The sequence below is a fragment of the Anopheles stephensi genome, chromosome 2 (genome assembly GCF_013141755.1).
Source record: "Anopheles stephensi strain Indian chromosome 2, UCI_ANSTEP_V1.0, whole genome shotgun sequence".
In the NCBI taxonomy this organism is placed as follows: domain Eukaryota; kingdom Metazoa; phylum Arthropoda; class Insecta; order Diptera; family Culicidae; genus Anopheles; species Anopheles stephensi.
This window is the reverse complement of record NC_050202.1, coordinates 23,173,865-23,190,984: the sequence shown is the minus strand read 5'-3', so window position 1 is coordinate 23,190,984 and position 17,120 is coordinate 23,173,865. Positions and strand designations below refer to the sequence as shown.

The 17,120-nt window shown below is 42.0% G+C and overlaps 1 protein-coding gene across 7 annotated transcripts in view; it reads left to right on the top strand.

Annotated features, from left to right (window-relative positions):
- Window positions 1-16,235, top strand: part of LOC118507454 (long-chain-fatty-acid--CoA ligase 6) — a 28,251-nt gene extending 12,016 nt beyond the window's left edge. For 6 of the 7 annotated variants that reach the window (XM_036045941.1, XM_036045938.1, XM_036045939.1 and 3 more), the window contains 6 exons: window positions 10,438-10,611; window positions 10,677-10,963; window positions 11,037-11,933; window positions 12,001-12,229; window positions 13,625-13,798; window positions 13,875-16,235. In XM_036045941.1, coding sequence (XP_035901834.1) covers window positions 10,438-10,611; window positions 10,677-10,963; window positions 11,037-11,933; window positions 12,001-12,229; window positions 13,625-13,798; window positions 13,875-14,012 — 1,899 coding nt within the window. In that variant the 3' untranslated portion in view covers window positions 14,013-16,235. Of the gene's footprint in view, window positions 1-1,526; window positions 2,523-10,437; window positions 10,612-10,676; window positions 10,964-11,036; window positions 11,934-12,000; window positions 12,230-13,624; window positions 13,799-13,874 lie in introns of those variants that run through there. The other variant, XM_036045944.1, reaches the window with a different exon arrangement.
- The last annotated feature ends 885 nt before the right edge of the window (window positions 16,236-17,120 follow it).

Sequence of the window (17,120 nt, the reverse complement as noted above, 5' to 3'; positions counted from 1 at the left end):
AAGATGGGGTAGAAACAATGTTTGTTGAAGAATAAATTTCTACGACGTACTATTTCCGAGTCCGATTTTTAAATTATTCCCTTTTTTGTATGGAAGTTAGAGCTATGCATGCGTTTGAGCGTTTCGAAAGTTTTTGTAGCGAATTTTGAAAGTATTTATTTGTGTTTATTTTTACAAGAAACACAGGAGTATTAACACCATAATTCACTGAAAAGGAATAAAGTGTTCAAATTTTCTTTTACTAGCAGAACTAATGCAAATTTGCATGATCCATTGATGTGAATTGATGTGGTTTCAAATGTGCCTGTTCGAATATTAAATTATTATTTTATTTTAAATTGATCACAATGAAACAATTATAAAAAACTATATTCCTTCGGTGTAAAATATCATGGGCTTCGGTTACAATATCATCTGGTAACTTCACGATAAAAGGTAAATGATTTCCTTGTCAACTGAAGCCGTTCCCATGTCAACTACTTGCTTTTACTTTAACAACTGAAGAACCCTGTAAAATTTAAAAAGATTCCTTGCTCAGTAGATTTTTTTTTAATATTAATTTTCATTAAATACTTTATAAAGAGTTAGCAATATGGCCAGGACAGACTTCGAAAATAGTAGAGAAAGATCAATCAATGATTTCAATTATAAAGCATAAGCTAAACTGCTATTGAAAATCACCAGCTTTAAACGAGCTTCGGCTGGTAAGAATATTTTTGTATTGTACGTAAATTATTGGTTAGTTAGTTTGAAATGTTAGTCTTTGGTCGTCTTTTTTTGTATCTGATCCTTCGTCTATTTTGACTCTAAATCAATTTGACGAAGAAATAAATAAATGGCTTTTATATAGCAATGTTGCAGATGATATCATAAAACCAGCAAATGACATCACAATAGAATCATCAATACAATCAATCAATTTCATCAGATGATATTCCAATTAAATTTTCGATAATGCCATACAATATGTTTTGTTATGCCTGTACATGCTCTGAAAGCAGCTCAATAAGGTTCAACTCATTTCACAAGAATGATCACAAATGTCTTTTTGCATATGCCAAACCAACGTTTCAACCACGGAGCTGCATTGCATCATCAGCTACCCCTGTTGTTGCGTTGGTTCAAACTTCAATCACCCGTACCCACATATCAGTCTGTCGCAATTTTCTTCGAAAAGAACTCACCCAACCCTCTTCTACACCACCCATACACCCATAATGTCATAATGTAATGATGACGGCACTTAAAGAGCACATTCCAACAGCCAATTTTCTTTGCCTGTTCTGACCCAACATTATTGTTGCCCAGACGCATCGCAAAAAAAACCGGGTTAGGGAGCGGGAAATCATCTTTTGTGTAGAGTGATATGATCGTCTTAGCACAGAGATACAAGAAAGAATTGTTCATCCCTGTAGCTCATCATGGCGTTCATGTGTTGGTGATCAGCGCGCAGGAGCAAAGACGCGTACGACGCGCCACCATTAGAGCGCGATCATGCCCGTTTATGTGGCCGTTTTGGTCAGTGAACTAGAAGCCGTTGTCGTCGGTGGACGTCTCGGGTGTGTGGCTTAACGTGCGCACCGTGATCTACTCGCGCCAGTGTCCTTAACATTGGAAAGCATTTCGAGAGGGGTTTTTTTTGTTACTTGGTTTCGTGTGTGAAACACAGAAGGATAAAAATAAATATATCCTAACCTCACTGTCAAAGCTGTCCCAAAACAACGACAAAAAAAGGGTGATCGTGGGTGAAATGTTCTTTTAAACGTGTGATGATTCTGATGATTGTTTTAGAGCCGATCGTACAATTTAGTGAAGGTGAAAGGTTCTGATAATAGCGAGAAAAAATGGAACCATCTCCAACATCAAAGGGTTCGACCTAATTTAATTGCTATTAAAAAGCAATTTTCAACACGTCAGGAATCAAACTAACATCTCCCCAACCTTTCTAAATGCGTCGTACCTGGTGATGACTAGTTTTTTTGTGACATTTTCGTTAAATTGTGTACGGTGCTTTGGTTTAAAATAGCAGCAAAAAATATTATACCGTGCGGGGTAGTTTTAGTCGAGCGGCAAAGTGTTGCACCCGTCAACAACGCACTAAAGTATTGAGCTAATCCGATCAAATTCACATACGATCGTGCAGTGTCCGAGTGGTGAAACGAGTTGAGGTGGTGTAGCGTGTGTGTGTGTGTGGCGACGCAGGGTACAAAATTATTATGATCCAACCGAACCGACTCGGTGTGGTAGCTCTGTTTTTTGAGTTTGATGAGATGATGTACGTTTGCTGGGGTTGAAATTATTAGCTCAAGGATATAGGCGTGGATCCGATACAACGAGCCGAACCGGACAGGTTTGGATGAGTGCAGCTTAAAGACGAACGGTGCAGTGGAAAGAACGGACTGTTACTGAGTGGAGTGATCAGTGCAACGAAAAAGCAACGCGGCCACAAAATGTCATGCTGTGGTTCACAGGAACCGGTCCGGTTACCGATAAATGCCAGCTTTCAGAGTGACATCCTGAAGGTAACGTCGATTGGGGATCGCTGTCGAGGAAAGAATTTCAAACATTTACATTATCTGATGATTTAACTTAAATTTATCTGAAAACAAGAGCCCTGAAGAGGTGAAATTATAATTAAATTGTACGTTTACCCGGGAAAAGCCCCCATCCCGCAAATCGATCGTAAAATGAAAGATCGTGGCGCGCCGCCCATGTGGAACGTAGTTTTTATACGCTCGATTTAAATGCGCTTCAATGTTTCATTTACTACCGTGACGCACATTCGTCCAGTGGCGGAACGGAAATGCTGTCAGCGAAGGTTCTCCCATCTCACCACAGCATCCTTACAAGAGGTTTTCCTTCTAAAGAGTCTAATGCATACACACGCAGAGGAAAAAAAAGATGCACACTGCAAACAAAACGCCACTCGGGGATCTCGAATCGAATTTTCAGCGATTATTCTTTCCACCAACCGTAAGCGTTGGACGATGGACGAGCGCTTCGTTGGTGCGTGGAAAATTTATGAAGGAAAACTCACTCAGCGGTGAGGTGGGATGATCATGTAATGCACATTTTGGGGCCCGGAACCGTTCGGCCACACGATGCGGATAATTAAGCTTTCGGCTGACTCTTGTTACAAGGTTGATATTTAAATTTTCCTCCGCGCGTTTTTTTTTTGTTGCTATTGGGATGATCTCATAGAGCTACACTTGATGGGGGGCTTTGAAAAGGTCTGTTTGTATAATTATCGCTGACATAATTGTACAACAACACAATCGGTATCGGAATGTTGAGGTAATGTCAATGATGCGCTTCCCTTTTTGTGTCTATGTGTGTCGCTCGGGAAAACATATTCGAAACGGTTATTCAAGGCGTTTCTGTTTGGGGTCGTATCACATTACGGCCATTTGCGGTAGGGTAGCTAAGAGGCCCCCGTATCGTTCGGGTAAAGGGTAATTAACGGGTCGTGCCCGATGGTTCTTCAAATAAGAACCGCTACCGAAATGGATATTCTGTTTGTTTTTCGAATATTAAATGGATGGGTTTGATGGGGAGGTGTTACGTTACATGGCATGGAGGACAGTAAATTCTAGAAAGTTTGTGTGTCCTTCATAATAAATGAGTACTTTAGTTGATGTTTAAGAAGATGGGCCATATTGTTATTCTGCGGGCAAGAATAAGTACTCTATTCATGAAGGGTTATTATTCCTTAAGAAACACCCAATATAATTTGTTTTTGGAATATTAAATGGTAATGTGATAATCGTAGAATAATACAAGACCTTCGTATCTAGTAACAAAAAATAAATAAAAGAGAGTATGGAAGAATGTGTTTCTTTTATTCTGAGACCTTTTACAGAAATTTACTCATCATCAAAAAAGTTTTAGCAGGATTTTCAGGAAATATGCAAAATATGATTTTTTAAAATAATTTACCCTTATCGAATGACTGGGTGCCGTCTGCTCCCTGGAGTTTAGTAGTGAGCTATTACGAGTTTCTATCCTCCATTTTGGTTTTACAACATTTTGATCTATTATCTTTTTATTTCAATATTAATAGCTCCAGATGAAAAAGAATATATAGCTCCCTAGAATCCTAAATAAACAAGAGCCGTCAATAACGATTGTTAAATTCGTTACTTATGCACTTTTTTATTTATTTATTTATTTATTTATTTATTTATTTATTTATTTACACTAACATTTACTTTCCACCATGGCTGAACAAAGACTTAAAATTAGACAAAGTAAGGGTGGAGTAGCAGGTTTTGACTCACTGGAAAGTGAGGTTCGGAGATGTTTGAAAATGTTTGGAAGGCAGAGATGGATGAGCTGTTATCGAAGAGATCGGAGACACTATTAAAACTGCGCAGACATATAAGGAAGGGGTCATTATGGCTGAAGCACGTACGCCGGAACACGATAGCTAGCGGAGCACGGGGACGGAGTGATCGGGTGGGGACATGTATAGGCCTATCCGGTACAGGAGATCAGGAGCGTCGGTGACATGGTGGAGCAAGCCAGCGATGAACACGGCACTAGCCAGAGCCCGCCGTTTCTCTAAAGACGGCAACCTCAGGAGTTGACGCCGGGTCTCATAAGAAGGAAGGGAATGATTGGAGGAGCCTAGAATCCTACGGGTAGCTAGTCTGGTAAAAAAGCGCTGCACTTACAATTAAATTAGGTGGGACCATGAATAAAGTGTTTACTTTGCACTGTAAACTAAGTCAAACATTAATGAACAGATATAAATAATTGTGCACTGACTGTAATTCGTCATATGCGTCGTTGACTTACTGACTTACTTTTTTAATATCAATTTTAATTAATCTAATATAACCTTAAGCCATTTTAATTGCAATTTGAAGAGTTTTACTTCTAATAACCAGTTTATGTTCTAGCTTCTATTTTTCATTAATTTTTAATCTTCGAAGTACTTACATGGATGGCCGTAATGTCTATTGAATACATTAAATGGTTTGCCAAGCGTTCAACGAAACGTTGCTTGTATATCTTTTGATCCTGTTCCGAATCCTTCCTGTTTCTTTGAAAATTCCCTTGCCTACGACCTTTATCTTTTTGATGGCTGCTTTTTATTTTTACTTTTTTTATCAAACGCTCAAATACTTTGAAGAAGAATAATTTTAGGGCTTAAGATCATGCATCTTGTGTGGTTAAGTGTATTATTGGTGATCTTTTCCATGTTGCAGCTGATTGAAACGTATTTTAGCTTTTTTATTTTCTTCAGGAATTATTTATCAAGTGCATAGGAGTTTTCATAAAATATCATAGGAGGATTTAGCATAGGAATTTTACCAGGCATAATAAAAAAGTCAATTATAAATACGCACGATGGGCATAAATCTATTGAAAAAGAGCTCTGTGCGAGCAAGACCATATGAACGATTCTCTGTACAATATCATGCAACAATTAATATGAATTAAGTTGTCTCAAAATCAGAATCCTCCTTTTTTCAACATCAACCCTGTCCTGTCCTGTATGATTCATTCCGACCCCGAGAGATGGGCGATAAAAATAACATTCATTTTTCCCCATCGGAAACGCTCAAGCTCATATCGCTTGATTAACTAGCGCAGTCAATGTGCAATTATTTTCACACACATCATATCTACCATGGGCGCATCATGCCTTGGTGCGCTAATGGTGGTAGACGAACAAAGTGCAGGCAGGAAAAACAGAACAAGCCAAACCAAAAACACATCTCAAAACAACAATTTTCGTAACTTCCTCACAGCTGCACATTGCTTTGTGCACGAGTGAACTCTTAGGGGGGTTGGGCTAACCAAAACATCAAAACAAGCCCCGCTGAAGTAAAACACAAACCACACAGTGTTGTACCGTGTGCTGTGTGTGTGTACACTTTTGTGTGGTATTTTAATTAATCGTGCGGGCCCACGACAGTACGGACACGCGGGATTGCCCCCCAGCTGGGCGTAAGAAAACAGGTGGGAAAATTGGTTCGCCTCTTGTACGGAGGATCGTTCTCGATGTGACGGATGGACGTACCGCGGGCTAGATAAGCGCGTGACCAACCGTGTACGTGTGCCAGCTGGGCAGAGAATGTTTGTACGTAAATAATCGTCCGCTCAGTGGATGGACAAGAACAAATAAATGCAAAACTGGTCCCATGTGACCAATGACACACACTCGATCGATTCTCGTGGCGTTACAAACGGTTGAAGATCACAAGATAGCGCGGATCAGTGATCCGCCATCTTAATCATGCTTCGATAAGCACCACGAATTTCTAGATCACGAGTCATGAATGGTCTATTCCCGTTTTCGGAATGCAAATCACATGAGAGTCTTGAACCCCCGGGACAGTACCAGGGAGGAGTACTTTCCAAGTCCGAGAGGCTCATTAATCCTCGTGCCGGTGACAGCTAGCTCGCCCGCTAGCGTAACAACAGCACGAGGATCTCTTTTTTGGTCGTCGTCCTCCTTCTATTCAACAAAGCAACGGTGAATTCTACTCTGTCAATCACATCTTTGTGTGTTTTGCTAGCTCAAGCTGTAGACGGTGCCGTTCGTTCAGACCTCCTCCGTAGAAGGATCGGGAAAACTGTTGCACGATTGGTACCGACCCGGGGCGGGGGAGACCTTGACAGTAAATTATGGCACCGTACACTAATTTTGTTGCGAAGGTAATTTATCGTTGCGTTTCGTGTTTTTCTTTTGTCGTTATACTCAACCGCACACACAACGATACCCAACGAATTGGTGTGTTAACACTAATTTTACATAATTACACGACAAATGTGCGACGAGTCGTCGGCAAGGGCCAAGGATGTGGCCGGGATGGTATCGATAACGGACGCACACCGGATCACGTAGACACTTTCTGTGGACTGTTGGGAGTTAATGGTGTTGTAGTAAATTGTATCGTCGATTTATGTTTCGGGGTTAGGTCCACTCGTGACCAATTTACCGTAAAGTGACGTGGGCTTGTCTTTTAATTATGTGTGCGTATCAGGTGATAGCATTTTGAGATGTGCGTTTTTTCGGTAAGGATATTTATTTGGACGATACAAATTGATAAGGTATTCTCTACGGAGAGTTATTGATGAGATGAATTGAAATGAGCAAAGTAAAAACAATACTCGTTCAAATTTTTCTTTGGTGGGATCAGAATTTGATTGTTTATTATGAGCCGACCATGCCGTCTATAGTGTTTCAATTAAAAGACTTTCTGAGACTCACTAAAATTATTGTTTTTATGGTTCAATAGACCATAATAATGAAGTACTATGTTGTGTAAAGTAATTTAAACCAATACATCGCATGGATACGTTGCTCTTCCCTTTTCTTTTGTACTAAAACCTCAAGAAGTCCTCAAGAGTTCCTAGAATTCCTGACACCTGTAACTAAATAGTAAGTCATGCCATACGTGCTGACACTCCGGACGAGATTCAATACTAATTCCCTCCGAGTGAAAACTGGCTCCACTTACATGAGACAATGTTTCAAAAGAAAATTTCTCTTTCTCTTCTTGGGCTAACGATCTCTTGGGTCATGCCTGCCATTTCTGGCATACTAAAGTTAACAAGAGTGGGAGAGCCTGGTGGTAGATGCGACAGCTGCGCCGATCCACACACGGCAGGACCGGGGCTCAAGTCTCATACAGATTTATATACAGATAAAAAACGCCTTAGTTTATGTATTTGTAAAATGAAATTTCTTGGTGGAACTAAACTATGTTAGTTAGTGTGAGCTCTCAAGTTAATCTTAAGCTGCTAAACTAAGCTGCGAATTAATTCGATAAGTGTTAGAAAATGTTCTACCAATTCTTTAAGAATCATATCTCTCTAAAATAGGAATTTTGGTGAATTGAACTGAATTATGAGCAATATTTTTAAAGAACTATAATAATTATCATAAGCTTTAAATGTGTACATTCCTAAGTTGATTTCAACATAGGAACTAAAAATTAAGTCGTTTATTATCAGTGGACCAAGCAGTTCTTAGTCGTCTCTAGAACCGTCTCAAATAAAAGTGTGTTAGGAGCATTAAGAAATGAATAATATTTACTGCTTAAAACAACTTACTACACTACTTAGCTTGAGTACAAAACTACTGACTAAAGATAGAATCAAATCGGATCAAATAATCTATCTCCAAAGTTTCGGTGGGACTGAAAATACATTCTTCACTGTGAGCTATGCTCTAAATTCATCAACATCCAAAGGTTCGTTTGATCGCCTGTTTACCAAAACTACAATACTGTTTTTGCTTCCCTTCCGTGCAATAATATTTGCATTTTCCCGAACCATTGACGTCTATATCGAGTGCAATTGTTTGCGTTGGACTGTGTTCAATCTGTCACTAATATTTCTTTCTCATGCCCTTCTAATGCCAACCACCATCAACGTCTGTCATATTCTTGAGCTATGATTTAGAAACCGCTGCCACTGTTCAGTAGTTGCATGCTTCAGGGTAAACATTATTGTTTACCATAGCCCGACCTCATCACGCAAATGACACATACACACACTGGGAAATTCTTTTACCCGAACTAAATGCTGATTGACTACTCAAGGCAGAGCGCACGAAAACTGTGAGCCGGTGCAGGTGGACCACGCTAAATAAATCGCCAGACAGCCTCAGTAGATATTTGCGTTTGCTGCATCATCTCCCGCGGTTCGTTGATCGCAGGGAAATGTGCATCGATCACCGGCTGGCGGCGGCGGCGGCGGGGATGAGATCGTGGTGCAGATGGATGTAAAATAAGCGTCGAAGTGTGCATGATATGGGTTTGAACTTGAACTTTGAAGCAACTACCACCGTCGTGCTGGGCGGCGGCATGGCACACGAAAGCAAGGCGCTGATGAGATTCTTTTCTCATCGCATTTTGGCACCCGATTTGTCACACCCGACCAACCGAACCAGCAAGTGTGCGGGGGAGGTCGGTCGGTAGCGCCGTGTATGACCGTGAAATGTCGTACTCCCGGAAGCATGTCACCGGTTACATCTCCCCCGAACTGAATGTCTGACAATTCCCACACTTGATTTTCTTCTTTTTTTTGGCTTACTGGTGTTGCCCTCCACCTTAGAAGCAGCTAATAACCATGACGGATTCGGTATGACGGTGTACGTTGCGCTGGTTGGAAAAGGTTATGAAAAATGGACTGTTTTAGTTATTTTTAGGTCGCGTGATGATGGAAGAATCGACCTCGTAAAAATGGTCATCACGATTACTACTAATCCGGGCAAGAATGTGAGTTAGTTGTTGGCGTGTGTGTGTGTGTGTGTTTTATTTCTGATTTCTTCCCCCTCCTTGAGAAACCACCTGGCATCTGATGGATTATAGCTAATAAGGGAACACTCCGGAAACACGAGATTTGTGAGACAAACCGACCAGGAGTTTCGGGCTTACGATGACACGCCGTAAAAATAACATTTCACCGTCGTGTCGTGAAGAAGCGACACAGTTGCATAACTGATGACGTTATAGCGATCGAGGTAATTGATACAGCGATTCACTTGTACCGGTGATCACAGCGAATTGTGATCAAACAAAGACTCTTTTGACAGGCAATAAACAGGACAAATTTGATGCTGGGACGGCACTCGTAAAATTGCTCGTAACAAGACCAGCTTTTCAAATGTCTTGCTTGACTTTAGCCATAAAATCCATGAGATGATGGTCTTCAAGAAAATCCTCGCCGTCTCAGACTTGGGTTATTTCAATGTCCAGCGCTCGGTCCAATATCGCACCTTCAAGAAAAAGGATTGTGTCTACTGGCAAACAAAACAGATGTAGAAAACCGTCCTCCTACGCCGTATGTCATCGCGTACGTGTGAAGGCAAGCTGCAACGGCGGTTAAGTGGAAAATTTATGGCATCGCTTTCAAGTGCGTGCTCCATCTTTGTTGTTGTTTCTAATAAATAACGCTCGCCCGGTAAAATGGGCTCACGGTCATCTAAAATGCGCTCCTTGTGTTTTTGTATGCGTTCTCTGCCGGGAGGAGTGAAACGCTCGATCGCCCTACGAACACTGGGTAGAGATCATCTTGAGGATCAAATGTAGATGCACTGCGTTGGAAATTATCGCTGCACAATGAATTATGGCAAAACGCGAAACGAAAACACCGATCGTTGATCCACTTAAGATGGGTGATGAGGTAATCCCGGCCTCGGGTCACACCTTCCATTACCGAAGGTGGAACCAACAAATCATACTAAATCGCCTGTTGAAAGGATAGGTTTCTATGGCAGGATAGGGAGACTTCCGTAACAGAGGGTGTTTTTGGTAGGATCTTTGGTCGAAAGGGGGAAAATTAATGATCTGATGAGCTTAACGATGTCTAACGTTTTGGAACCTTGTCAAACTTTGTCGGAAAATGATTTACAACCTGTCCTGGCTGCAACACGTTGATTCTTACATTTCTATTTTCTCTTATCTTTATCTTCATCAGGGTCCGGAGCAAATACACGTTTCCAAGTTCTACAAGGAGGCAAAGGATGGCAAATATGTCAGCTGTCTCGAGGAAGACATCCGAACACTGTATCAATCATTTCGCAAGGGTGCCTACGTATCGAACAATGGACCTTGTCTCGGTTGGCGAGAGAACCTACAGTCACCATATCAGGTAGCTGGCGGTCGGAAAGGGGTCCCGAGTCTTCCGAGAAACTAATCCGCCTATCTTCTTTGCAGTGGATGAACTTTAACGAAACGCTACTGCGCGCAAAGAACTTTGGTTCCGGACTGATCTCGCTAGGATTACGACCAGGGCCGAGCACGTTCATCGGCATCTACTCACAGAACCGTCCGGAGTGGGTCCTGTTCGAGCAGGGATGCTACTGTTACTCGCTCGTAGTGGTACCACTGTACGACACGCTCGGTCCAGATGCGTGTGCTTTTATCGTCGACCAGACGGAGATGCAGGTGGTCGTTGTGGAGGATGACAAGAAGGTGAACCTGTTGCTGGACAAAGCTCCGAGGTGCGTCTTGGCCTTAATAACCCTAACTGTTCATTCTAAGTAACTAATGAATTCTATCTATTCCTCTCCACAGATCACTGCGAAAAATCGTTGCCATCAAGGAGGTTCGACCGGCAACGCTGCAGCGAGCGAAGAATGTCGGCATCGATGTACACACGTTCGACGAGGTGGAGAAAATGGGTGCAATTAACGACCATCCCGAGCTAGAGCCCAAACCGAACGATCTTTGTACGGTTTGCTACACCTCCGGCACGACCGGCAATCCCAAGGGTGTGATGCTAACGCACGCCAACGTACTAGCCGGCGTGGCGGGTGTACTGCTGCAGCTCGGACCACATCGACCACGCGTCGGAGACATTATGGTGTCGTTCCTACCGCTAGCGCACATGCTGGAACGTTGCTGTGAGAACGGTGTCTACTATATGGGCGGTGCTGTTGGATTCTTTTCGGGCGACATCAAGGAACTGACGAACGACCTGAAAGCACTGAAACCGACCCTGATGCCGGCCGTCCCACGCCTGCTGAACCGTGTGTACGACAAGGTGTTTGCCGAGGTGCAACGATCGTCCGTCAAGAAGCTGCTGCTAAATATGGCGCTCAGCTCGAAGGAGGCCGAAATTAAGCGCGGTATCGTGAGGCGGAACAGCATCTGGGATAAGCTGGTGTTCCGGAAAATACAGGAAGGTTTCGGTGGTCGGCTACGCCTGATGGTGGTCGGTTCTGCTCCACTGTCCGAAGCAGTACTGTCCTTCTCGCGTGCCGCTCTCGGGTGTCTCATCTGTGAGGGTTACGGTCAGACGGAATGTACTGCACCGATTACTCTGACAGTGCAGGGTGACTTTGTTGCGGGACACGTCGGGCCGCCGGTCGCGTGCAACGGAATCAAGCTGGTGGACGTACCGGAGATGGAGTACTACGCGTCGCAGCAGCAGGGAGAGATTTGCGTCAAGGGAGCAAATGTTTTCATTGGGTAATGCAACCCCATCTGATGCTATGTAACAGGATAGTTTGAATGACATTCGTTGTGATTATTGTAGGTACCTTAAAGATCCACAGCGTACGGCGGAAACGATCGATAAGGATGGTTGGCATCATACGGGCGACATTGGGCAGTGGTTACCGAACGGTACGCTGAAGGTGATCGATCGCAAGAAGCACATCTTCAAGCTTAGCCAGGGAGAGTACATCGTGCCGGAAAAGATTGAAAATGCCTACATTCGCAGCCAGTACGTGGAGCAGGTGTTTGTGCACGGTGAAAGCTTAAAGGTATGTACGCGATGAAAAGTATTTTAGTATCTCTAGTCACTCAGCGAGAGGAGTAAAATAGTCAAATGCTTGGAAATCTCTAGCCGACTGACAAAAAAATGAATCAGACAATAATAGAAGATACTTAGACCTCAGATACAATATTAAGAGTGTCTAGCCCTGCAGACACTATAGACCTGCAGAATATTGATTCGACGCGTGCAATCAGTTATTAATTAAACATCAGAACTAGAGATCTCAGAGATAAATACGACATCAACAAACTGAGAAATAGTAAAACTTCCTTCTGATCTCATTGATCTTGAGAGCGGCCCGGTGGTAGATGCGACTTCGGCGCCGGTCTTCATACGGCAGAACCGAACTTCAAATCTCATCCGGACAGTTCCTGTGTACTGAGATCGTAACTCCAAGAAGATAGAAAGAGAGAGAGACCTAGGAGGTCGTTAGACCAAGAAGATAGAAAGAGAGAGACCTAAGAGATCGTCAGTCTAAGAAGAAGAAGAAGAAGCCGAGGGCTTGCTAGAGTCCTTATCACCTAGAGTAGTCAAGTGTGAAACGAATCCAACATTCAATTTCAATGCTTAAAAAGCAACAATCATATCTGTACACTAAAATTCTTGGGATTACAGATGAGAAAAGTAACCCCTTGTCCATAAATAATTTGTAGTCCTCAGCAAACAAGAGGAGTCTGTGTAGACAGTAACCTTTCTCTGTTCTTTACGAGGCATAATTCTTGAAGATGCTCCCTGTCCTGTCGGATGGTTTGTTAGACGTCATTGCATGTAACGTTTGACCTGTTACTGTCAACGACCCGAAAAAGTTTGCGTAGGTGATTTGCATCGTCCAAATTGTAATTTCCTGACCTTTTGTGCAGGGCGGTCCGGTGGCCGAGGTAATAACGGCGCCGGTCTTCACACAGTAGGACTGGAGATCAAATCCCATCCAGACCGCCTTACCGAGCTCAGGACTGGCTACAGGAGTAATGGCAAGTTCAGGTCATAGAAACCTAGAATTGGCAGACCGAGACCTTTCGAGATTGTGCTATAAGCTATCAATTGTAAAGACAGATCAAAGAGTCATTATAATTGGTTCTTCGTCATCTTTCCACATGTACTGGACCAAAAGATCTTCAGATAAATCGTTTTCTCGGATATTTCTGGGGGATTGTAATCTGTTTTAGTCAATGTTCCTATATAAAAGACGGTTTTTATTCAGTTTGAACAACTTGGGTGTATTATTTATCTAACAGGCGGTGTAACAAGAAATGGTATTTTTGATTCCATTCAGCTCGTTGTTTGACTTTACTCCTTCAGTAGTTCAAGATATTCAAGTTATAAAAGCCTACGAAGTGTTACTTCATCTGACTGATCGATACCTCTCGTCATCCATTTGCAGAGCTGCATAGTAGCGATCGTGGTCCCGGACGTGGAGGTCATCAAGAGCTGGGCCCAGGAGAACAACATTCCCGGCACGCTAAGCGTACTGTGCAACAACCCAGACGTCAAGCAGCTCATCCTGAACGACATGATCCTGTGGGGCAAAGAGTTTGGACTGAAATCTTTCGAGCAGGTAAGAAACGTGATGGATGCTCAATACGGCTCCATACCTTCCAGCAAAAGCTAACCTCAATGTTCATGCAACGTAGGTCAAAGATATCTACCTACATCCGGATCCATTCTCGGTCCAGAACGGGCTCCTAACGCCGACCTACAAATCCCGACGGCCACAGATCCGCAGCTACTTTGCACCCCAGCTGGACGACATGTACAAACATCTTGACTGAACCCGTGCACGGTGGTTCGCCAACTGATCGTACGATCGATGCCCCAGTGCGGGAAAGCCGCCAGCTAGCCGTGTTTCCGTTTCCTCTCGCGATTTGTTACGTGTGATTTGGGAGGCAAAATCGAACCGAAAACCCAGGGTGCGCATCGCACCGTTTCCTCGTTGTTCCTTTCCACTCCCAGCCCGCGCCCTCTAGCGATGGGTCTGCTAGTAGTATTCAGGGGTTTGTTTTTTACTCACACTCTCGTTCGTCGTAGTAGAGGATGGAAACGAAAAGCAAAAAGTGCAAACGGGAAATTGTGGAAGCGCGTGCGCTGCGAACAGTCTGTAGGCGAGAGCGATTAATTAAATAGTAATTGATAAACAACCAAACAAAATACAAATACGAAAATCCTCCCCCACTAAGCCCGGTACTAATCTTATTCATTTCTGTTTGTATATTTGCCGCTATTTATTGCAATTCGTCGATAACATGTATAAAACCGAATAGTCAGAACTGGCTCAGTAAGTTTCGCTAATGAAGAGGTGTTGCGGTTGCCGGCTGTATAATAAGCAAGCAAGTCGTTTTTCGCTGCACCGCGCATTCTTCTGAAGCAGCTTATCCTATATCCTCGTTGCATTCAATCATCATCCATTACTGAAAAACCACAACACCTTGATCGTGATCGCTAAACGCTTACATTAGAACAGAACAAAAATCTAAAGGACAGGCGTTAACATAGGGGCAAAGATATTTATTGTTGATAATCTGATGCAATTCCGTCAATTCTTCTGTGTGTGTGTGTGTGTGCGAGGGTTGAGAAACACACAGGAAGGACCGCCGGGTCGGCGGCAGCGAACCAACTTCTTAAGTTAGTAGTGCTAGGCTAACGCGAGTGCATCCGTTTGTGTTTTGTTAAATTCCATTCTAGAACCTTATGGCTAACACTTATCGACCACCTCCACGCGCACCCCATTTATCGGATAAGGCAGTTGTGTGTGTATGAGTGAGTGTGTGTGTGGTAGGTACTGAAGAAACGGAAAGAAAAACCAATGATGTTATTGTGGGCACAGCAAGCCCATCATCCCAGTTTGATGAAACTCTAGTCACGGTTTAGCTCCTTGTTTAACGATTCGCTTAAGGACTTGTTTTTCGTGATCTACTTTCGTAGGTGATTTTTCTTTACTTTCGTTACTGAAAAAAAAAAAACATTTACACATTTAAAAGTAAACGAACAAAATCAGCTTGGGTCAGGTGACAATATGTATGTATCGAACGTATACAGATTAGAATACGATTGTTCTTAGTTGTACTTAGTTTTGTTTTCTTTTCTGAATTCGGAAAACTATCTTATGTAGCATTACTTTTGAAGGTGTGTGTGTGTGAGTGGGATTAAAATAAGTAGCGAGTCAGGGATGGGTAGAGCAATTAGGGGGGAAAACCACATACACACATGGAAGCGGCAATTGAAATGGTACAGAAATAGGAAAAAAAGCACGATAAGGCATGAATTTTACCATTTAAAAACACAACAAACACACACACACACAATAGGAAACACAGCTAGGTAAGAGAAAGAAAAGGAAAAGGTTAAATTGGAAAATAGGATCGGGAGCTCTTAATAACACTACATAAACAAATTAAACGATGTTAAATGTTTCCCTTCCGAACAGTAACTGTTTGAAAGTAGGAACAAAGTGAGAGTGCGAAGAGAAGCGGCGTTAAACGGTATGAAATGAGGGAAGAAAGAAAGCAAATTGAAGAAGGAAAGCAAACTAGCAAACGAATAATAGTATCATGTTGCATTCGCGTTGGATTCTTCGTAGAAGGTGTGAACAAAAAATAAGAGAACAGAATTTAGTAAGAGCATGTTAGTAATTGATACGCTAGAGTGGGTGAAATGTGGCAGGCTGGAAGGAGATTGATAATGGTTTAGGAACAAACACTCACTCACACACACAAGTAGTAGTTGAACTAATCAAATGTAAAAGTGAGCAAACGGGCCAGGGGAAAATAAGGAAACACAAAACACAAATTAAAGTGGAAAATTTAAACACACACAAAATCATAAGACGTATGGTGGCAACCGAGCAAGCAAGCAAGCAAAGTAAAGCAAGTGAAACCCCCTTTACACACTATTAAGAGAACGCAAAGCAAAGTAACTACACAAAAGGAAACTTTTTACTACTGGGCGCCTATAACTTAGATCAAAACTACAATAAAAACTTATTTAGTTAGTTGAAAGAGTAAGCTAATTATTCGGTTTCACCAGTGGGGATTTAGCTAAATGTTTGCAGCTTCCGTATCCGAAAGAAATGCTGGAAATGAAGGAAATAAATACGCCTTATCGATGTGTATATTATTTATATTTCGTTGACATAAAAATCATTATTTTTTACATGAGGGCTGGGGATCAAATCCGATACAGAACGCCTCCCCGGTTGCAGACTGACTGCAGACTGACTGATCCACACTGACTACGGCTGAAATCAAGTCAACCGAAGCCATACATGGTAGGTCTAGACCATTCGAGGTTGTAGTGCCAAAGAAGACGAAGATATTGTTTTATCCGCATTTTATTTACTTATCTTAATCGAAATTTATTTTAAATTTTCAGTTAAAGTGATTTCATCTCAAATAGTTTTGAACACAACCTTATCCGTATTTCGATTCAGCTCGTGTGATTTTTTTTAATCTACCTTTTCTTTTGCTTATCGTTAACTATTTTTTTATCTGAATCGAAATAAAATTAAATTTTTGTTGTTATGGTTTAATATCGAATAGTTTTGAGCACCTCCTGCACCGTGATTCGATCCAGCTAATTTAAATTGTAAGAGGATAACTAAAATGTTTTCTTTATGCAATGCATTCATGTACCTAAATGGAATTAAGTCAAGCTTATCTTTTTCTATTACCACAAATATGTCTTGTTAGATGAGTTTCACTTTCGTGAAATAGCATGCATTCAATCGCCGAACGCTTTATTTCATAGGTCAGACAATCATTATTCTACTAAAAATAAATTATTTTACAATACTGTTTTATTCTTATTGCTTATTTGTTACAAGATTTTCAAAAGTCTTTCTCGCAAAATGTTGAAAAAATGTCGCTTGATATTTTGACCACCGT